Source organism: Theropithecus gelada, chromosome 12 (assembly GCF_003255815.1).
Source record: "Theropithecus gelada isolate Dixy chromosome 12, Tgel_1.0, whole genome shotgun sequence".
Lineage (NCBI taxonomy): Eukaryota > Metazoa > Chordata > Mammalia > Primates > Cercopithecidae > Theropithecus > Theropithecus gelada.
Genome location: NC_037680.1, coordinates 33,395,200 through 33,419,001, shown reverse-complemented (window position 1 = coordinate 33,419,001; position 23,802 = coordinate 33,395,200). Strand labels below are relative to the sequence as shown.

The 23,802-nt window shown below is 35.2% G+C and overlaps 1 protein-coding gene across 1 annotated transcript in view; it reads right to left on the bottom strand.

The window, feature by feature from the left end:
• GALNT13 (polypeptide N-acetylgalactosaminyltransferase 13) overlaps positions 1-23,802 on the bottom strand; it is a 613,112-nt gene that overhangs the window by 132,920 nt on the left and 456,390 nt on the right. The window contains exon 9 of the mRNA XM_025404576.1: positions 20,939-21,119. Within this exon, the coding sequence (XP_025260361.1) occupies positions 20,939-21,119 (181 nt within the window). The remainder of the gene's footprint in view (positions 1-20,938; positions 21,120-23,802) is intronic.

Below are 23,802 nucleotides of genomic sequence, written 5' to 3'. Positions count from 1 at the left end.
CTTTTACCTAGAATAGTGCCTGAACACAGAAAATTATTGATGTTATTTGTTGAAGAAACTAACAGTAACAGGAAGTTGGAGATACTCTGGGTAACTATCACTGGAAGGGTGAATAGTTAAAATGCAGTGGATTCCCATTACTGAGGACTTTGCAACACAAAGATGCACACTTAGAAACAAGGAATTAATTTTAACCACATAAAGTTGTATGATAAAGAGAAGAAAAGTAGTAAGATGTATAACTCAATGCCATTCATGCTAATCCTAAATAAATTAACCCCAAATAATACACATTTTTCAGTAAAACATTCAAACAAAATATACATATTAAACGAAATGCAATAGTTGTCTATGATGGTGGATAAAACAAACAAGTGAGCTATTTAAGGACCAAAATGTTAATGTGCAATAAACTGAGAAGTATGATTAACTCAACCCTCTTTACTCAAAGTTCAGGGGGAAAAACCTGGTAGGTTAAAGATGGACACAAATACTTTGCTAATCCTCTCCTTTTTTATTTTAATTTTTTAAAGACTAGGCAGTGAGGTGCAGTGGCACAATTACAGCTCACCGTAGCCTCAAGCTCCTGAGCTCCAGGAATCCTCCTGCCTTAGCCTCTCAAGTATCTAGGATGACAGGCAGAAGTCATTATGCTCAGCTGCTACTCCTTCCTTTGAAACATGAGGTTTATAATCCATCTCCTTGAATCTGAGTCATTTTAGAATTTCCGAGATGAGCTCATAAGAATTCTTGTAGCTCCTGTGCAGGCCCCTTGAAACATTTGCTCTAGGGGAAGCCAGGTTCCTTGAAAGTTATCTGAGTACCCCGAGATAACTATTCTGGGTCACAGATAAACATTTCAGTTGACCATCCTAGGTCAGCCAAGTCTTCCAGCCATCACATCAAAATGCCAGACAAGTAAGTAAAGCCATCTTGGATCCTGCAGAACAGCCCATTTGCCAGCTGAATACCACTGAGGGACTTTAGTTGATGGCTTCGGGATCAGAGAAATCATCTGGTCAAGTCCAGCCTAAGCTCCTTACACACAGAATCCTGCCATATAGTAAAATGTTATTTTAAGCCACTAAGTTTTGGAGTAATTTGTTATATAGTAATAGAAAACTAGAACCAAGACAAACAACAGAACCTGACTACCACCAGTTTTAAAGACAAGGAGTCAGGGATTAAAAATACAAAGGACTAAAAGTCAAATATAAACAAAATGATGTTAATACATTTCAAAGCTGTTTCCCACTCTGAGTCAGATGCCTTCAAACCAAGGCAGCCACTGATATGTAGTTATACAGTTACATCCTTATTTAATTGTCCTTTTAGTCTCTGTGAGCAAGCCTCTTGTCTTTTCTACTTTTGGCTCTTGCCCCTAGTGCCATGTCCCAATTTAAAAGGCCAGAGGCAGAGGAAGATGTACTTCTTTAGTGAGTGCTCCTGAATCATCCCACTCATACCAGCATGATCAAGTGGGAGAAAATGGTCTTGTATTTCAAAAGGATAGGAGAAGTTAGTTATTTCATAAGAATATAGAAAGTGAAAAGTTGGAATTAGAAACAATCCTTTACAACTGCCAATTTAAATGAAAATATTTAATGCCTGTGAGTCAGTATCCCAGAATAATAGTAATAATAAGTACATCTTTTAGAAAGTAAACTCAAAACCAAAATTTCTAAATTACTTTCTTGCCTTAAGAGTCCTAGACCTTTGGTCTTAGACCCCTGTGAATTCCATAAATGGGAACCAAAGCTTCCATGAATGCCAAATTTGTGTGAATCAAGTTGTGCATATATGTATATACCTAGGAATAATTTCACAGACTTTATCAGATTTTCAGTTTGTTATCCCTGCCCCAGGTTAAGAAACATCACCTTAGAGAAATCCAGAAATATAGGCTTATATAAATGAATTTGCCATTTTATTATGCACAATAATGTAACATATCTGTTACTTATCAATAACATTTTAAATAATGGCTTTTAAACATAATACAATATATACATATATATCTATCAAATATTTGGTCCTTAGCCAGTGCTTCCTTATTTTTCCAGATATTTTTAATATTATTATTTGCAATTCAGTAAGTCTTCAGTGTGTCTCAGATACAGTTTCAATATCTTTACATACTTTATTTCATTAATACTCACAAATGTTCTCTGTGGCAAATATTAAAATTCCTACTTTGCAGAGGTAGAAACTAGAGCATAAAGATATTAGGTAACTTGTCCAAGGTTACACCGCTAGTATTGAATTATGACTTTATTTCTGTATTAATACATGCTTGATCAAAAAAGTTGTTTAATTTTTTTTTTCTGTTAAAGTCTTCATTTACAGACAAAAGGATGAAAAGGAATAGCAGTTATTGGTTATATTTGAATAAACGGCATTTTTAAAAGATGGTAGAATGCAAATCGTTGGAAGCAGCTATGGAAATATAGGGATCACTTGACAAAGATTATAGGATAGGAGAAAGAAAGACAATGAGTCACATGACCAAAGCTCCACCTGCGAAAGACAGCTACTATTGTTCCAAATCTTAGTTCATCTGGGTTTAGTGTCCATCATGATGTAGCCAGGCTGACCCCTGAATTACAACACCATGGTCTCTTTTTCCTCCTGTGCCTCCACTCCTCCCTGTTCTATTTCCCTTAACTGCCTGCTGCAGATCCTTGTATCCCCTCTCATCTTTCCATTTTCCTGGGCAACTCAGCAAAGTACCCTTGTGATGCCAGTTGCTAACACATTTCCCAAGATGTTTCCTATGTATTGCCTTTCCCACCTATATTTGAAGATTTTCCAGAATGAGGTCAATAAATAAAAAATCTGAACAAGTAACTCTTATTGGAAAAGTTACTACAGGGTGAAAAGAAGATCTTTTCAATGTTACTGTCCCTAGGAGTCGGATTTGGGATAAAGTTCATTGTCAATAAGCATTTTGGATGATTAGGTTTTTACAGAGAAAGATTTGGCTGTCAATACCAGAATAAGATGGCATCTGAAAGCAGAAAAAATAAAGAGCCTTCTTCAGCCTGTCTGGTCCATGTGTAAGGCAGGCTAGAGTGGTCCCTGAAGATGATTAAGAAGGCCTGGGAGTGTGAGAATGGAGAAGGCCAGTCATGGAGGACATCAGTGACTCTACAATAAAGCACAACTTTTATGCTATCATTCATGTACATCATGCATTGGAAATTTTTCCCACACAGCCACCACCCTTTACTACTCTTTACTGACAGCAATGGAAGAAAAAGACTTCTGTGGGCACAATGTAGCCCCTAACAAAAATAAACATTTCTGGGCAACATCCCTACTGAATACATACTTAGAAGACTGATAAGAAGCCCATCGATTAATTGCTTACTTTTTCTGTTTACTTCCATGTTAATAATACATAAGGACTCTAAACATGGGAAAGTATAATGGAAGAAAATAGAACTTAGCAAATGTAATGTCTTAGTAGGTGGTTCTTTAGCCCATTAATATGGATTTCCAAGTTTCCTTATTTTCCCTTGACAATGAAGAAATGATATTTTATTGGTAAGCCATTAACTTTAACTTTAAAAGATAAATATGTTCTGATTGTACACTTTAATCATTTGGCAGAGTAAAACCTAACCTTGGCAAATAGCTACCCTTAAAAATGTCCATTTTTAAAGAGTCAGATCCACAGTATCCACAGAAACAATAGTCTGTTATTATATAAGTTACTCAAAATTAGGACTCATGATATATGAGGGAAATATATATACACACATAATATATATAATATATAGGGATATATATATCAGCACTTAGTTTTAGTTTTTCTTTTATGTCTGCTATAACTAAAGTCAAATAAGATTACATTTTTTATGAAGTGAAAGTTTAGATTACTATATATAAAAAAGATGAAAAAATAACAACTACAAACAAAATAAATCAAAATATGTTACTGAATGAAAAGAGTAATATTTCTAGTTCAATATAATGCTTATTGTTAATGCTCAATTTAACTGATATTTCTAGAATAAAGTATCATCAAAGCAACATTTCAGTTAAAATGGGATCACATTATTAACAATTTTTTTGTTTGTTTTTCAGACAGAGTCTTGCTTTGTCGCCCAGGCTGGAGTGCAGTTGTGTGATCTCGGCTCACTGCAACTTCTGCCTCCTGGGTTCAAGCAATTCTCCTGCCTCAGCCTCCCAAGTAGCTGGGATTACACGCACGTGCCACCATGCCCAGCTAATTTTTTATGTTTAGTGGAGATGGAGTTTCACCATGTTGCCCAGACTGGTCTTTTACTGATGATCTCAAGTGATCCACCCACCTCGGCCTCCCAAAATGCTGGGCTTACAGGTGTAAGCCACTATCCCTGGGCTATATTAAGGATTGATCAAAAGGAATGCTAGTCATTTCTTCCAGTAACATTCACTATAGAATTATTCAGTAATTTGTATACTCATTTGTTTGAATTATGTATTAGTATTCATTTTCCCTATGCTTTTAAATGAGAAACAAAAGCTCTTGTTGTTCAAATGTCCATATACATTTATTTTATGTACTTTTAACTTCTCAGGTTCCTATTCTCTTAATTTCCCCATACTTTACACAGATAAGTTGTTTGAATATAAACAATTAACATGGGTTATGTGTGGTTTCCATTGAGTTTTTATTTTTTTAATGTACCTCACTTGTACTTAAGTAAACAAAAACTGTGGTAAAAAGAAATAGCTCTATTGAGCCTTCATTTTCAACCTTACCAGTATAATGAATATTCAATTAGTCTTTACTTACCAGTTCATTGGATGATTATCATATGATATATATGTGTGTGTGTGTGTGTGTGTGTGTAGATACTTAAAATACAGATAAAATGTAGAGGCATGTACAACCATGTTTAACCATTGGGTGATTCCATGAATAACTGAATCCACTAATCTTGGCCCTTTTCTATTTTTCAGATTATATTTTAATCTAATTTAATCTAATGATTACTTTTTTTTTTTGAGATGTAGTTTCATTCTGTCACTCAGACTGTAGTGCAATGGCGCGATCTTGGCTCACTGCAACCTCTGCCTCCTAGGTTCAAGCGATTCTCCTGCCTCAGCTTCCTAAGTAGCTGGGATTACAGGCGTATGACACCACCCCTGGCTAATTTGTGTATTTTAGTAGAGATGGGGTTTTACTATGTTGGCCAGGTTGGTCTCGAACTCCTGCCTTCTGGTGATCCACTGGCCTGGGCCTCCCAAAGTGCTGGGATTACAGGTGTGAGCCACTGCACCCAGCCTAATCTAATAATTTCTAAATTTCTTTAAGCTACCACATCCTGTGGTTTAATCTGTGAAATTACTAATTCATCACTCCTTTCTTCTTTCTAATGGTATATCATGAACTAAATTGCATTGTAATATTCATTAAGTTTTCTAAGGTGTTTTGGAATATTTAAATTCCTGTAGAAATGTTCGTAGATACTTTGAGGTGTCACAAGCTTTAAACTTAGAAACATTAGCATTCATTTAGAACTTGAGTTTTTATTATCATAAAGCCAGGGATAATCAATCACACAAATTAATAAGAAAGTGAGAGCAAACGCATTTCCAAAAAATATTTCAAAACTCAGTGATATAATTTTATCTCCAAAGAGATAGCTTATTTTTAATTAGTTACCTCTTTTTGGGTAGTATTTTAAAGAGGGCATTTGTCTTGGGTATCAAGAAATTTATTGAGGTAGAGCAGTTATCTACAAACTGATAGTCCACAAAAGCCTAAATGACATATATATATGTGTGTGTGTATATATATGTGTGTGTGTATATATATTTTTAGACTTTGGTAGGACAAGAATCTGGATGAATAAGAGTCTATGTCCTGTTCAATGTCAGAATTATTGTTATCCTTGACAGTCCACGTAGTCCATTCTAGAGAGAGTTACCTCCAGGGTCAGTGTGCTCTATGCCTTCTAAGTAAAATGACTATGTAATTTATTGTTCAAAAATCAGGATGCTGTGCTGAGTGAATGGAGGTGCTATATATAATTATCTCTAAATAACAAGCATAAACCAGGAGTCCCAGGGAAACAGGGATGTATAGCCACCTTCTTTCAAAGATTCCTGTCCCATGGTTGAAAAGCTTTTTATTAGAAGATTCTTATGCTGAGTCGAAATCCATTTTCTTTCCATTTTAATAGAGTCTATTAGAAAAAATATAACGTGATTTTATTCATTGATATATAAGTTTCCATGATGGTAGAATTTTAGAGTTAGAAAGTTTGAATAAGAAATCAAATCCAGCTTCTTATTCAATTCTCACTAGAACATCCCTAAAAGATTAACATCTAGCCTTTGAACATTTCTAGATATTACTAGATTTGTAGCTTACTGCACTAAAAATCAACCCGTATACAACGTTTTCTGGAAAGCTTATTGATCTAGAATTTAAAACTGTATCTATTTTCTTATCTTCTCAATCTGTACAAACGTATAAGCTCTTCTCCATAACAGCTCCTTTTAATAAAAACACTACACCATTCTTTTTTTTTTTTTCCTTTCCTTTTTTTTTTTTTTAGAAGATGTCTCACTTTGTCACCCATGCTGGAGTGCAGTGGCACAGTCTCAGCTTACTACAACCTCCACCTCACAGGTTCAAGAGATTCTCCTGCCTCAGCCTCTTGAGTAGCTGAGACTACAGGTGCATGCCACCATGCCCAGCTAATTTTTGTATTTTTAGTAGAGACGGAGTTTCACCATGTTGGACAGGCTGCTCTCAAACTCCTGACCTCAATTGATCTGCCCGCCTTGATCTCCAAAAGTGCTGGGATTACAGGCATGAGCCACTGCGCCTGGTCCACCTATATTTTCAAGTCAAAGCTCCATTCCTTTCACTGTTATTTATATAACATAGGCAAAGGCTGAATGTGTTAAATATGTCACCCAAATTTCATTTGTTGGAAAATTAATCCACAAATCTATATGCTGATTGGTGGGAGGCCTGTGGGAGTTAAATATGATTAAACAAAGTCATCAGGGTGAGACCCCCACATTGGTACTTGTGGCAAAAGAAGAAGAAAGGAGACCTGAGCTGACAAGCATGTCTTTGCCCTCTGCCATGCTATGACACAGCAAGAAGGCCCTCAACAGAGGCCAACACTATGCTTTTGGACTTCCCAGAGTCTCTATAACCATGAGCTAAATAAACTTCATTTTTTTATAATTTTCCCACTCTCGGGTATTGTGTTATAGCAAAAGAAAATGAACTGAGACAGCTAGTTTTATATTTAGTTATATTTGATTTTGTGTTCACTTTGAAAAATTGAAAACTTATTCAGGAACTTGGAATCTATATTCCTTAATTTGAATAAAAATTTTTGTTGAAAACATAATTAAATCACGCTAAAATGACAAAATTTTCTAAATTATTAAGTTGTACACAATTCCTAGTTGATCACAATTTTCAAATGTATTGTTCTGTTTTTGTTAACAACAGAGATGTTACACTAAGAATGTGCAAAGTTTATAAAAACAATTAGAAAGTTAAAATGGCATAATACAGCTCACTAATGACAATTCTGACAGAATATCTTTCAATAATAATAATAGTATCATTCTAACTTCATTTATCTTATTTTCAACCATATAAATTAGAAACATTTAACTGCTTGTTTTTTTTTTTTTTTTGAGATGGAATCTCACTCGTCGCTCAGTCTGGAGTACAGTGGTGCAGTCTCAGCTCACTGCAACGCCTGCCTCCAGGGTTCAAGCGATTCTACTGCCTCAGCCTCCTGAGTAGCTGGGATTACAGGCGTGTGCCACCATGCCCAGCTAATTTTTGTATTTTTAGTAGAGATAGGGTTTCACTATGTTGGTCAGTCTGGTCTCAAACTCCTGACCTTGTGATCTGGTTTGATACATTTTATCAGTGTCCCTGTGTGCTTAGAATATAACTTAATTCAGTGTGCAAATATTATATGTAATTTACAATTCAGTTGCTGAACTGAAGTAACCAACAGTAAGTCCTTCATTATTTTGAAACTTCAGTTAAATCAATTTGTAAAATATAACAATCATTTAATTTTGGTGCATGTTTCCTGCAATTAAAACATAAACATCTTTAGGCAATTGATATACAATTAGTACCTACCACACTGAGGATGTGTTAACGAATCATGTATACGTGTGTGTATGTGTTCTTAAGTAGACCTTTCACACCAGATATTTCATAGCAAGGCAGTATCATCATGATAGCCACCAGCCTTTAGGCACCAAGAATTCCACATTAATAGTGCTTCTGATAAAATCAGGCAGAAGGCTTATTTGTTAAATAAACTTCCTATTTCAGAAATCATTTCCCCTTCTGTTTTTAAAGCCATAGCCCTGCCTTCCTGATGCATCTTTTCATCCCAGCTTGGATCCATTGTCTAGCATTCTTTCCTATTGAAGATTTACTGCAATGCTCTCAGACTCATAACCCCACTTGATAAAGATATCTAATAAATATAGAATTTTTATTTTCTAGACAATTTGTAATAATATCCTGAGGAAGAACTGCTCCTAAGGGAATGTAAATTATTAGGGTCCTGAGATAATCTGTCATTGAGAGTTCAATGTCCTGTAAGAAAGTGTGTGGTGTGTTTGTTTTTATAAGTGCCTATTTTAAAGAGACAATTTAGCACATCTGAGAAGTTTATCCATCTTATATTATTATTTGGTAGAGAAAAGACTAGGTTTCTTAATTCTTTAAGCCATTCTTGGATCACTTTCCTGAGAGTTTATGTAGCTGGGTCATTCCAGATGTGAACTCAAATTATATTTAAAATAGCCAAAAAAAAAATGAGTATGACATAGGAATTCAGGCAAAGAAGAGTATGTTTCAACATTGGAATCCAGGCAAAGATGAGTGCTATAGTTTGGATATTTGACACTCCAAACCTTATACTGAAATTTGATCCCCAGTGTTGGAGGTAGTGGCCTAATGGGAAGTGAAGGTATATCCTTCATGAATGGCTTGGTGCCATCCTTGCAGTAATGACTGAGTTCTTGCTCTATTGGTTTCCAAAATAGTTTCCCTGAAAGCTAGCTGTTAAAAGGAAACTGGCACTTCCTATCTCCCTCACTCTTGCTTCCTTTCTTTCCCTACAAGATTTCTGCACATGCTGGCTCCCCTTTACCTTCCACCCTGAGTTGAAGCAGCCTGAGCCCCTTACTAGAAACCAAGCAGATCCTGATGCCATGCTTCTTGTACAGCCTGCAGAGCTGTGAGCCAAATAAACCTTTTTTCTTTTTAAATTACTCATCCTCAGGTATTCCTTTATAGCAACACAATCAGACTAAAACAATGAGTATTATCCAAGCAAATGCAAACCACTAGAATATCTAATTTGGGGGACTTAACTGAGAGTATTAGAGATAAGAAATCTGCAATGTGTAACCACCTACGCCAATAACATTATATACATGACTGTAGCTAAGTGTCAGAGTGATCTCCTCAATTTTGTTAAGAAATTAGAATTGAAATTTAGTGTAATTACTCATATAATTTTAAGCTATTCAATTTTAGTTTCATTAGATTTAACTAGTAAAACTGAGATACTCTGAAGAACAGGTTGCAAGATGAAAGGAGTTATAATAAAGCCTCCATGTGTACTTGAATGATATTTAATTCAGATGTAGTACTCTTACATCAAACAAAAACTCAGCCAACTACTGACCAAAAATCCATGCATTTTTTTGTAAGTGTTCTTGATCATTTGCACCAATTTGAAAAATTTTGTAATTTCCTACCTTGACTAATTCAGCAGGTTTAGGGTAATGGAAAGTAATCATGACCCATCCAATCTAATTGGGGTAGAATTTATCATTATAAAATTTCAGACTATTGTATTAGTTGCATGTACAAAAAAATAATTAGACTACAGGTATCTGCTTTATTTGAAGGAGAATCAGAAACAAGATATACAAACGATCATGGTATCTGAACCCTAGAAGGTAGTACTTATTCTGTGAATCAACATATACTAGGTCTGGGTGTGGTGGCTCATGCCTGTTATTCCAGCACTTTGGGAAGCCGAGGTGGGCAGATCACGAAGTCAGGAAATCAACACCATCCTGGCCAACATGGTGAAACCCCATCTCTACTAAAAATACAAAAATTAGCTGGGCGTGGTGGTGTGTGCTGTAATCCCAGCTACTTGGGAGGCTGAGGCAGGAGAATCACTTGAACCTGGGAGGCAGAGGTTGTAGTAAGCCGAGATCACACCACTGCTCTTCAGCCTGGCGTCAGAGTGAGACTCCATCTAAACATATGTATTTATATATATAGTGTATATATATCTCTAGTGTGTATATACATACACACATATATAAATATATATAGTGTTTACAGATATCTAGTGTATATATACATATATAAATAAATATATATATCTAGTGTGTGTGTGTATATATATATACATATACACACACTAGAACTTAGGTTCTATTCACTGTAGAAATAGTTGGAAACTATCCACATTTCATTATGATAAAATTATTTTGAGAACCTAATTATTCAAAACAATTGTTGAAATGCTAATCAAAGTCAATGAGGATGCAATGGTCTACCCTTCTGCAATTCAATATTTTTGTAATATTCAACAAATAATACTTATACCATCTGCTTATTAGTTCTATTCCATGAATACAATTCAAGATATTTAGGAAGAATTACTATAATATAATCACATTAATAGATTTACTTAAAACTTTAATTTTAACTGTTAAGCTAATAATTTTATTTTTGTTCCATGTATACAAACAAACCCCCTTTTCATAAGGAAAGATATCTGATTCTGGTATTCTGTTCATGCTTATTGCCCAGAGAGACCACTGACTTCACTAAAATCAAACGAACAAGCAAAACATTAATTTCGTTCAACTCAAGCCTAAATCATTTAACAAATATTTCTGGGGCATATGAAATGTGCTATACTTAGGGGAGATTGTTTTAACAATGTATAAACCAAAAAAGCCATAAAGTCTAAGACAGACTTTACTTCAACAATTAGATTATTTTAAAATATCTTTTTGTATATCAGTTAAATTACAACACACATGTAATAACCTCAGAGAAAATCCTTGACAATGTATATAACAGGCACATAATTTATCACCAGAATACTTGAAGATCTATGAATACGTAAAAGAAAGGCAAAAATATTCATTGGTAAAATGAACAAAGTATATGAATAAAAATGATGACTAGTTTATTTACAGAAGAAATCCCAATGTCAATAGAAACTTGCAAAATATGTTCATTGCTAGCAGCAATTGGGGGAGAAAACAGATTATCTGTGCAATTATCTATACAACTATAAATAAATATGTACATATATGTCTATACATATATATATGCAAAAACAAAAATATTGATAATCTGGAATGCTGATAGTATACAGTAAGTGCTCAAGCATTGTTGGTGGGAGTGATAATAAAGTACTTCAAGAAGTTAAGAATTTTTGCAATATCTACCAAAATATAAATCTACATATCCATTGATCTAATAAATTTAAGTAAACTTTGTGTTGTCATTCATATATATTCATAGAATATTCTATGAATATATATGAATAATAATAATAACAGCTAATTGTTTGATACTTGCCAGACATTGTCTTAAGTGATTTATATATCTTATTTCACTTAACTCTCAAAAAACTTTATGTGGAAGGCCATATTTTTCTAATCCCCATTTTATAGTAAATAAACTAAGTCCAGAGATTAAGTAAAGAAAGATTAAGTAGAGTCAGGATTTGAATTAACTCAGGTAGTCTGCCTCCAGTGCTCTCATTCTTAGTGCTTCCACATCCCTCAGAAATATCCTCTCAGGTTCACAAAGAAGTTGTCACAGGAGGGTTTCTGTAACTTTTTTGTAGTAAGGGACAACTGAAACCTGCCTAACTGCTTGTCAATATTGGTATGATTAAATAAGTTTTGATATATCCATGCAATGTGAAACTATTTCTCTACAAAATGGAATAACAATTCTAAGCAAATAGTACGTAAAACACTGCAGGGCGTAATATTAAGGTAGAAGTAAAGGAGTTACAACAGTACTGATTTTTAAATATATGAATATGTATCCATATATGTATGTAAATGCATAAGAAAAAGATTTGAAGGATACATGGTAATGGTGATTGGGACTTATATATTTCATTTGCCTCTGACATAGGTTATAAAATAGTACAAATATAATAGATTGGAGCTCAGTAAGCTCTAAAGACAAAATCAAACAAAAAACAATAAAACAGCTATAGCCCCTTTATTCACATCAGTTAGTGGGGGTAAGAAATACTTGAAACATGCATAAATGCTACATTAGGGAAATTACAGGAACCACTGGAATCCCTGGGGGGAATTACATCAAACCTGATTGACAGGGGTGGATGATTATGGTACTTTTAGCAAAGGTGGCAGCATTCATTAACCACTCAAATACTCTTTTAGACATACAGAAAAACTTCACGGTAAAAGGGAGCGTGTTAAGCTTGGAGACCCAATGAATGTAGTTCCACATGGCAGGTATGTGGAAGTCTTGGGAAGAAGGTGTACAAGAAAAGATTGGAAAGTTGGGCAAGGATTGGATCTCACAGGGCCTTGTTGGCCACGTTCATGACTTTTGACTTTGTGTTAAGTCATTAAAAAGTTGTTAGGAAAATAAGAAACCAGTGATAATTTGGTTTGGGAAGGTCCTCCAGCAGCGCTGTAAGGATGGGTGAGGTGTAGGCAAGCTTTGAGACAGGGAGACTGCTATGGTTTGGATGAGGTTTGTTCCTGCCCAAATTTATGTTGAATTTGATTCCCAATGTTGCAGTGTTCAAAGGTAGGACCTAGTGGGAGGTATTTGGGTCATGGGAGTGGATCCCTCATGTATAGATCAATGCCATCTCTGGATGAGTTACTTCAAAAGTGGGTTGTGCCTTCTCATGTTTGCTCTCCTTGTACATACTCCTTTCCCCTTCCACCTTCTGCCATGAGTTGAAGTGGCACAAGGCCCTCACCAGATGGGCTGCTTGATCTCGGACTTCCCAGTCTGCAGAATTGTGAGCCAAACTTCTTATCTTTATAAATTACCCAGCATCAGATAGATATTCTGTTATAGCAACACAAAACAGACTAGAACAGAGCCCCATCAGGATAATCAGGAGGTTGTGTGGATGAAGGTGAGTCTGGAAATGAAGACAAATGAATGGATTTGAGAGCAATTAGAAGGTAGAAAAGAAAGGAATTGGAGATTCACTTGAAGACTGTGAGTGAGAAGGAAGAATCTAGGAAAACGTAGGCAGTTCACATAAGAATCATATTAATTCTTGAAAATGTGTTTCCCATGTATTAAACATTTAATCTTATTTTTCATTTAAACTAATTACATGTGCTCACGTAGAGAGTTCACTCTTTAATGGCAAAGACAACATTTTAAAAGTGTTCATAGTCCCTCCTACTTGCCATAATGACAAACAAGTATTTAACAAGCACTTAACAAGTGAAGACAGAAGTAAGGCAGTATCCTTATTATAAAAATACAAATAAAAACCCATAAAATACCAATAAAAGGACCAATAAAAAATGTTAACCTAATGCCTTAAAGAATTAAAGAATCCAAAACTGTTTTAATTGATTATAGCAAGGAAAAGCAGTTGATGAATATAGCTGTCATTCTTTATTTTCAATATTTAGCATTTTAGGGCATCACACAAATAATGCATTATGTGTTATTATAACGTGGCACATTAAAATAATTTAGAATTTTCTCCTCATCATACCACATTTCCTCATTGGTACTATGGTTGCTGCTGCTAAAAAAGCATTTATTAAAAAATAAAAGTTCAAAACTCATAGGTACAAATGTACTTTATTTTTAGAAATGCTGCACTCTTTTCAGATGAATTCCTGTTAATCCAACCAAAAACTAATATTCCTAGATTATTACAAAAATATTCACACTGCACATTTTGCTGGAAACAAAATGTGGTTGCAAAATCAGCCTGGAACATTTTCATGACTTACAGAAGAAATTAGGCCCCGCATTCAAAGAGCTGGTTATTAAATATTGTACTTTTCAAAAAATCAGCATGTCAAAAACACTAGTATTTCATAGAAATTTCAAGAGATGGAAATGCATATAGGCTTTAAACTTTAATAACAATGCAAAGATGCTGCTAACAAAGCCTGCCTTTGGTGAGTTGATTTTTCTGAAGCATTTTTAAAAGGTTAACGAATAGGGAGTTAACCTTCAAAGTAAGTTCAAGGAATCTGTAATTGTGTGTTTGTGTTCAACTGGAATAAAGATCAAACTACAATAGTGCCAAAGAAAAAATAATCTATTTTTCCTAGTTACATATAAATACCTTTAAAGGTATGTTTTGGGATCCTTTAAATTTAATTTTAATATGTTTCTGCTCAAAACAAGAGTGTGCATCAAGTAAAGGAAGAAGAACCTGGGTGTTATATAAAACCACTGATTCTAATCACCATGCCTGTGGATATACAGCTAGAGATCTACTTTCTCCCCCAAAAGAAAATCACTATTTATAAAACAGCCAGCATATCAAATATACAGAAAGTATTATGACTATAGTTTATCTTAAAGTTCTTAAGCTTTTTACCTGTGACCAAGAGGAAAAGAAAATGTTGCTTTTTATAATGTGGTATTCTGCGAATCGCAGTTTTTGCTTACATAACTTCATTTCAAAGGATTTGCTAGGACAATCAGATTGGTTCAAGCTGAAACAGCTCAATTACTTGTAAAAACTGCCTTAGGCTTTAACAGCCTACAGGGCTTTAAAAATCAATGATACTATAGTATTTGCATCCTTAAGAAGACAGCCAGAAATCAAACTAAACAAATGTAAAAAAAAAAAAAAAAAAAAAAATCTATTCTTGAATACTATTTCAAAGGATGTCTATTCTTCGTTTACACACTTATTTAGAAGACATAAGTAGACCCTACCAACTTGGTCAATATTACCAAATAGCTAATGAGCATAGGCCAAGACTGTTAGGATATACAGTAAATATTGTGGAAAAACTCAGATAAAGGTATTCATACATGTAGCCATTTATACATCTCATTTTTAACTTTATATTAATTGGGAATCACAAGAAATATAAAAACCAAGATGTACAAAAATAACCTTATTTTAGTTTGTGGGCTCTTGTATTGTGTTGCTCTGTTAGACAATTTTATTGTCTGCTTTTATTGTGCCTGTTAGACTTTTGTATTAACCCTGGAGGGTAAGATTATACTACAATGTGCACCTATGATTATGGTGAAATCATAAAACCCTAAGCACATATGTAAACCAAAGGAATTTTCTTTTTCTATGGAAAACTCAGAGGAATTGAAACAGTCTTTGCAAAAGTTATAACAGTGAGAAAATTACAACAGTGAAAGGGATCTGACCTACCCAACTCCGTCTTGCTTCTAACCTCCAAACTGTCCTTGTTCATTCCTGGGTGCAGGCCAAACTAATTTTGGGAGTGAATTTAGTGTAATGTTGAAAACAAAAAAAAAAACAGCCCGTTCTGAAACAAACCACCTTCTTGCCTAGGGACTAGTCTACCTTTGTAGGACTAACAAATTAGCCACAAGATTAAAAATTATGGTTTAGGAGTCATGCAGCCAGAGGCCACAAAATTCTGAACCTCTCCAAATTGCTCCTGGGGATTACATCACTGTTGTGATGTAAAACCTAAGATCATAGCTGCAGATATTTTGCAGACCCTGCATTTTGATGCACCAGCTGATACCACTCAGACGGGTAATCTGGCTCAACCAGTTCTGTGATCCCACTCAGGGACGGAAGACTACAATCAATACCCTATGATTTCATCTCTGACCAATCGGCACTCTCCATTTCTTGACTCCCCCCCGCCCCTACCAAATTATCCTTAAAAATCTTGATCCTTGAATTTTTAGGGAGACTGATTTGAGTAATAATGAAACTCTGATCTTTTGTACAGCCAGCTTTATGTGGCTTAAACTGTTTATCTATTGCAATTCCCCTGTCTTGATAAATCAGCTCTGTCTGGGCAGTAGGCAAGGAGAACCTGCTGTGTGGTTACAGAATGATATAACACAGGAACAGAAAACCAAACACTGCATGTTCTCACTCATGAGTGGGAGGTGAACAATGAGAATACACAGACACAGGGAGGGGAACATCACACACCAGGGCCTGTTGGGGGGTTGGGGGCTAGGGGAGGGATAGCATTAGGAGAAACACCTAATGTAGATGACGGGTTGATGAGTGCAGCAAACCACCATGGCACGTGTATACCTATGTAAACCTGCACGTTCTGCACATGTATCCCAGAACTTAAAGTATAATAATGAGAATAAAAAAGAATTATGAGGAAGGCCCTTCACCTCTTTTTTAACAGTGGGTCCTTATCCAGGGCTGGATCAGAGAGGTGGGATAAAGGCTTATTTGTCACAATTCTTGTGAAGAGTTTCCCTGGTATAAACCAGACACCCATGGATCATTCAGCAAAAAGAAAGAAACAAAAGTGGCTCTCTTTTAAAAGTTATTCATTCATTCATTCTTCTAGTTATTCAACAATTTTTTTTTAAACAAAGTGACAGGAAAGTTGCTAGGCATTGTAAATAGTTGTCTCTGAACTACTTTGGATATAGAGACAAGTAATAAAAATTAAAACAATATGGTAAGAAGTGACGATGGTTTGCCCATGTTATCAAACTTCAGGGAATACAAAGAGAAAGAATACCCAGATAGTTCAAGACAGATAGAGCTGAAACATTCCTGAAGCCAACCAATAAAGTAGGCATGTGAGATTTTATAGAGTATATTGGAAGTAAGTTATTGTCCGAATTAAAGTTATAAAGGCTCAGCACTTAGACTGAAGTTTGAGATACTGCCTAAGTGAAGAATACAATTTCAGAGTAGAAGCCCACATGTAAAAAGCCGAAATCTCACAAAACATTGGAAAAATTAACAAATATATAGAGGAATTTCTAGAAAGAACAAGTATTATTTATTTCCCCATGTTAAGGAAGTTCTGGGAAGCTCAATATAAGCTCATAAACTCTTTACAGTTTTTCATAAATATGCGTGTGTGTGTGTGTGTGTGCATGCATGTGTAGTATAGTAAAGGATGTAGTTTCTAACTGTGGATGCAAATGCATGTAGTTCCCACCCCTTCTTCCTGAACACATACACCAGATTCTCTCTTTACAAACACCCATTCCCCAAGGGATGAAAAATAGAAAATAAAAAATTCCAGAGGATAGCAAAGAAGTGTATGATTTTGATTTTAAATTAAAATGACCACCACTCTCTTAGCCTAAATTAACAATGGCTGAAATTGTTATAATAAAAATAATAGATTTATGACTTCCTGAATACAACCTGTTTCATTTGTTTTTGGATGATCCGAAATCCTCACAGGGCTAAAATTGTTTTAGACATCCAGCTCTAGTTTCCAGCCTGAGTCCATTCTTCCTTTTTCAGGGAGAAGCAATTCATTATTTTATGTTTCAGGTTTGGGGTTTCCTCCCTCTGCCCACACTATTGCTGGTAGATTCTACCATTGCTTAGCTGCACTGACTGTCTCTGAGACACACGTAAGCATAAATGCCCTTTAGAAGTTCTTAGATATCTTCAACACATTCCCCAAAAGTCCTTGTTCTGCCTCCCAAACTACTTTTCTAGAGTTAAATAAATCCATTTTATAAGAACAATAACCCCAAATAATATTTATTGTAATGTAAAATCTGCACTTTCCAGGATATACAAGCAGTCCCTATTGTGCAACATAAAGTCATTAGTTCCAGATAGCAGGCATTTTTTTCCACCCTTTACATTCTATAGTCATTTCATTACAGTTTGAGAGATGGTTCCATCATTTATCTGCCTTTTTCATTCAGTGGAAAATTATACAAAAGACTAGCACAGTACTTTTCACAAATATTCATCATGGACGAATATAATACACGTGATTACAATTATTCTCAATTACTCATATTCCTGAGTGTTTGTTGCATGCAATCACACATAACACACTTTTTCCCTCCATTACTCCTTTATTCATATTTGAACTTATATATTTCTACAAGTAATGATTTGAATTCAAAAAGTATCATCAAAAGAAAATGAAAAGGTTACATAAATGTCACTGCCTTGCTGTGAATATTACACGCTCTTGCTGAATTCGACTCTGAACATCTGCACTAGAGTTCTACTGTAAAGAGAAATACATCTATGCATGAAATGGTATTCCTGGTAATAGTTTTTTAACATAGAAGAGGCTTGAAAACGTGTGAAAAAGTCCTTTTCCTAATCACACACTTAAACATACAATGCCCTCATTCTTCTTCTCTATATAGGAATGCTGGATCTTAATCAGAAACTTCATACTGCTCCTTCCGCTCCTTCTCTTCTAGGTACTTGTATATAAAAAAGTTTTGGCCGGTGCGGTGGATCAAGCCAGTAATCACAGCACTTTGGCAGGCTGAGGGGCGGAGCACTGGAGGTCAGGAGTTCGTGACCAGCCTGGTCAACATGGTGAAACGCCGTCTCTACTAAAAATACAAAAATTAGCCAGGCATGGTGGCGGCCGCCTGTAGTCCCAGCTACTGGAGAGGCTGAGGCAGGAGAATCACTCGAACCGGGAGGCGGAGCTTGCAGTGAGCTGAGATCATGCCACTGCACTCCAGCCTGGGCAACAGAGTGAGGCTCAGTCTCAAACAAAAAAAAGTTTGAATTTCCTTATGAGGACTAAACTTGGACCCTTTCCTCTCTCGTCCAAGTTCCTATCACGCCCTATAGACCATACAATCTCATCAGATGGGTTTATTTAATCCTGTGTCATGTGGGTTAGTCGCTGATATAGGAGTTAAGACGAAATTACTTAGGCAGACAGTGAGGGTACAGGAGTTCTCGGTAAGGTTTTCCTTTTTAATGAAAAGCAGCCCCCCCAAATCATTTTCTAACAAAGAGCAGTCTGTAAAATTGAACTGCAGATCTAGATGCCCACAGCTGGGCCAATCATGTTCAAAACAGCGACTCCATCTTCCCTTTTCTCTTTGGCAGCCACATGTACAGTAAGGAGCAGACAAGATGGCGCCAGTGGAGTGGAAAGTCCATTTGCATAATAAGATTAGGGTGGGGTGGCCAGCCTTGCCGCACCCGGTGTAAAGGGCACACCTGATCGAACCATTCTGCGGGCCCTAGTAAATCAGCCTCCTCAAGGCTGCCTATAAAATCCCGTGCATCCGACTCTGGTGGTCTTTCCCTTTCGGAAGTCCTCTTTCTCAGAGAGAGAGGGCTGTCCTCCTGTCTCTCTCTTCTGCCTATTTAACCTCTGCTCCTAAATTCCTCCTGCGTGTCCCTGTCCTAAATTTTCTTGACGTGAGGGGACAAACCCCTAGTATTTACCCCAGACAACGTAGCCGCTTCATTGCCAATCTGATTCTGGCATAAAAACATATGACAGATAAAGAAGGAACTCCAAAGTATATTTCTTTGCCATGTTTTGAAATGACCCTGCAAAGACATCTTTTGTGGGGGAAAATCTGAATCTAGACCTTTCCCCTTCCAGTCCCTCCCAAACCTGAGGAGATTAACTGAGAGTTTAGCTACCTTTTAAAGGTTTGAATAGGAAACACTTGCCAACTATTGCCTCTAAGGTGGCCACCTATGATACTTCATCTGCATAATAAGAACCTTGATTTCCACAACCTCCTATCTTAACCCAGTCACTCTCCCATTGATTCTAGGTCTTTAGATAATAACTTGACCAAACCAATATATCCCTCATATGCATTCACCGATGTGTCTTATGTCTCTCTAAAATGTATAACATCAACCTATAACCCAACCATCTTGGGCACATGTTCTCTGGAACTCTTGACACTGTGCCTTGGGCCAGGTTCACTCAAATTTGGTTCAGAATAAAGCTCTAAATGTTTTACAGAGTTTGACTCTTTTCATTGACATTTAAATATACCTTCAAAAATCAGAGCATGCCAATTAAAATCAAATAGGCTTTTCTAAGCCAGCTAATAGATTATATTACAGAAAGAGTATGCAGGCCTGGATTTTTGTTGTTGTCCTTATGGGTTACATAATAATGACAATAATGATGCTAATGACCATAAGGCCTATACAAAAACTGAGTCCATCTGTATCCTTATTTTTCTCCCTTTTTAAATGCTTCAGCTTTTTTATTTCTTTTTCTTTTTGTAATGTGGCTATTGCAGATATCTAGAAAACTATAAAGAATGTAATTACTAATAATCCCACCACCCAGTAATAGGATTTTCTCATTTTTTCCTTTTTAATGACTTTCAATTCTTAAAATAAGTAATGTATGAATATTGAGAGAATTTAGAAAATATATAAAAATATAAGGAAAAGAATTACCCATAATCTTACCACCCACTGATAGCCTATATTTACTTCTATTTCAATACATATACTTCTCTGTAACTAAAGTATGAAAACATTTTAGTCTTATATTATTTTCCACACATATTTATTGATGAATAATTTACTATGTTCTTCAGAAATATAAATTTGAATATCTGCCTAATTTTCTATCTTGTTTCTGTATGAAGTCATTTAACCTTCCCCTACTAAGATATTTTTAAAAATATTCTTAATTTGAGTTAATAATAAATATAGATCTCTCTGTACAGCTTGCTCCATTTTTCCAACATAATACTCAGGTTGAGACAAAAAAGATAGTATTTAGGTGTTTGAAATATAGTTCTTATTTTACATCAAAATTTTACATCAAAATTCATAGTACAATTGTCTCATATACACTTTTCTGCAATATTATGGTAATAAACAATATTTTAACTAGTAGAATAACAGCAATAATGAAACACATGTTCAGTATGTTTCAATTTTATTTTCTTCTGTAGAGAAAGAAAAATGTCAGAATTGTGTACCTGGGGATATGATGTAGAAGAAATCTTTAAATTCATCCATCCAAACTTCTGCCAGTCTCCTGTTGTTCTTGTTGATGACATGACCAGTGCCACCAGGAAAAGTGTATGGAGTCGCCTTCCGAAAAACATGACCAACATGGGAGCAAGTAACAATCTCCAAGGAGCCTCCACATTGCCAAATCTGGGAAAAGGAACAATCATTGTAAATAATGCAATAATATTGTATGAGATGAAGCAACTGAAACTTAGGCCAAATCTTCAGATCTTACATGTTTCAAGCAAATATCTGACGCAAAATTTAGAACCAGTACACTATACTTACTTTTGGCAAAGGATGCGAATTTGGAAGATCTTGATATATTAAAATACTTGAAGCATTGGAATTATGGAGGTAAGATATAATTAATTCATATCTCTTTATTAGAATACCTAATTTCTAGTTTCTAGTAGTTAACCTAATTGCTAGTTAGTAGATTTGTTACTCAAATCTGCTATTAATGAATTTGTACATGTTATATGCTGTTGTCAAAAACTAAATTTGATTTGGAGAAAAATCAGTTATTCTCTATCCACCTGGAATTATAAATGACCGTTCATTCTAAGCTGTTCATATACCTTGCATCTTCAGGCTTTGGATTTATTATTAAGATGTGTTAGGACACCTTTATAGGTGCTCAGCATCTACATATCCTTCAAAACTCATCTTCACCAAGATCATTTCTTCTAGAAAGCGCTGGGGGGAGATTTAGTAATGTGTACCTTTTGTATTTTAAGCATTTTTTACTGAAGGACTGAATACAGTTATTCACTTCCTTATCACTCCTTTAAAACTATAAATTCTTAGAAAATATACCATATATTTCTTAGTATCCTAGAATTCACTGTGTATTTGAGGCTAAGTATTATGTAAACTATCCATAAAATACTTATTTCTATGAAATTACATTGTATAGCCATAACATATACTGTTTCTCTCTATATATGTGTTTACACAGACAGTACTATACATACAAGTGTGTGTATATATATTTCTTATATATATGCTACATGTTTTCTTGTCACAATAAATAGAAGTCATAGTTACTGCTCTACAAAATTTGGAAGACATGGTTTTATATTGTAACTAACATTGTTTTTATTTGATACATATGATTTAAGCAGAGTGACTTTTTTTGAAAGAAAAATATCTTTCTGGCCATTTCTGGCCAGGTGTGGTGGTTCACACCTGTAATCCCACCACTTTGGGAGGCTGAGGTGGGTGGATCACGTGAGGTCAGGAGTTTAAGACCAGCCTGGCCAACATGGGAAAACCCTGTCTCTACTAAAAATACAAAAATTAGCCGGATGTGGTGGCACACACCTGTAATTCCAGCTACTCAGGAGGCTAAGGCAAGAGAATTGCTTGAACTCGGGAGGCAGAGGTTGCAGTGAGCCAAGATCATGCGCCATTGCACTCCAGCCTGGGCGACAAGAACAAAACTCTATCTCAAAAAAAAAAAAGAAAAAAAAAAAAAAAAAAAAAAAAAAAAGAAAGAAAGAAAAGAAAAGAAAAAAAAAAGAGAAAGAAAGAAAAAAGAAAAATATCCTTCCACCTGGCCCTTCAGATAACATTTAGCTTAGAAGAGAGCTGCTGTTGGACTTGGGTAGCAGTAAGATACATTCACTTTTTTATCAGAAGATAAAAGATGATAAATAATAAGTCATAATAATCAATAATGGTTTGTGCATTTCATGTAAATCTCTTCTTTTTTATTTTATAATTTTTAAACAGTGCTCTTTTTTGGTTCCATGTGAACTTTAAAGCAGTTTTTTCCAATTCTGTGAAGAAACTCATTGGTAGCTTGATGGGGATGGCATTGAATCTATGAATAACCTTGGGCAGTATGACCATTTTCACGATATTGATTCTTCCTATCCATGAGCATGGTATGTTCTTCCATTTGTTTGTGTCCTCTTTTATTTCACTGAGCAGTGGTTTGTAGTTCTCCTTGAAGAGGTCCTTTACATCCCTTGTAAGTTGGATTCCTAGGTATTTTATTCTCTTTGAAGCAATTAAACAGTGTGATGCTAGCAGAAAAATAGGTCCAACAAACACTGAAATACAGATGAATATGAGAGAAGAATAGAAACCTTCCTCGATCATTCTTAAATAATCAAAGTATTTCATTGATTGATAACTTCATCTTTCTAGCTTCATGAAATATATGAACTTTCTTGTCATTATGCATATTTTTACATTCTTCCTTCCTGTTAAAATGGAGGCAGTTAATCCCTATCCTATCAAAGATAAATCAATACTTTTTCAGCCCCCCATTATATCCCTTAATATATCCCTTGTATCTTTGTTAAAGATGTCACTAGTCATTCCCCTTGCTTTTCTCCTGAAATATTAATCATGTTTCTCATTACTAGATTATGCCTATCTTTGCATAATACCCTCTAAAGTCGTCTATCTTTCAAATAGCTTTAAAAATTTATAAAACACAACAAAAAGTCAATTGCTTAATATCTACATCCTAGGTATCTCATTGTTTCCTTTTACCATTAAATAATATAAAATATATATTTAATCTATGTTTTATATTTTATATATAATACATTTGTGTCTCTAATATGTATTTTATAGTTTTGTCATGGTAAAATTATGAATTATGTAATTTTAGTGTATTAGTGATACATGGTCTTAGGAAACAACAGTGAAAGCAGAAAGGCAATTAAGATTCTATTGAGTTGACAGACAAGAGATGCTGGGGATTAGGGCAAGGATGGTGGCAGTGGAAACAGAGAGAGATGGTGCCACGTTCCTAAAGAACATGTATCACTAATATGGTAAAAATATATTTTAGTGGCCAGGCGCGGTGGCT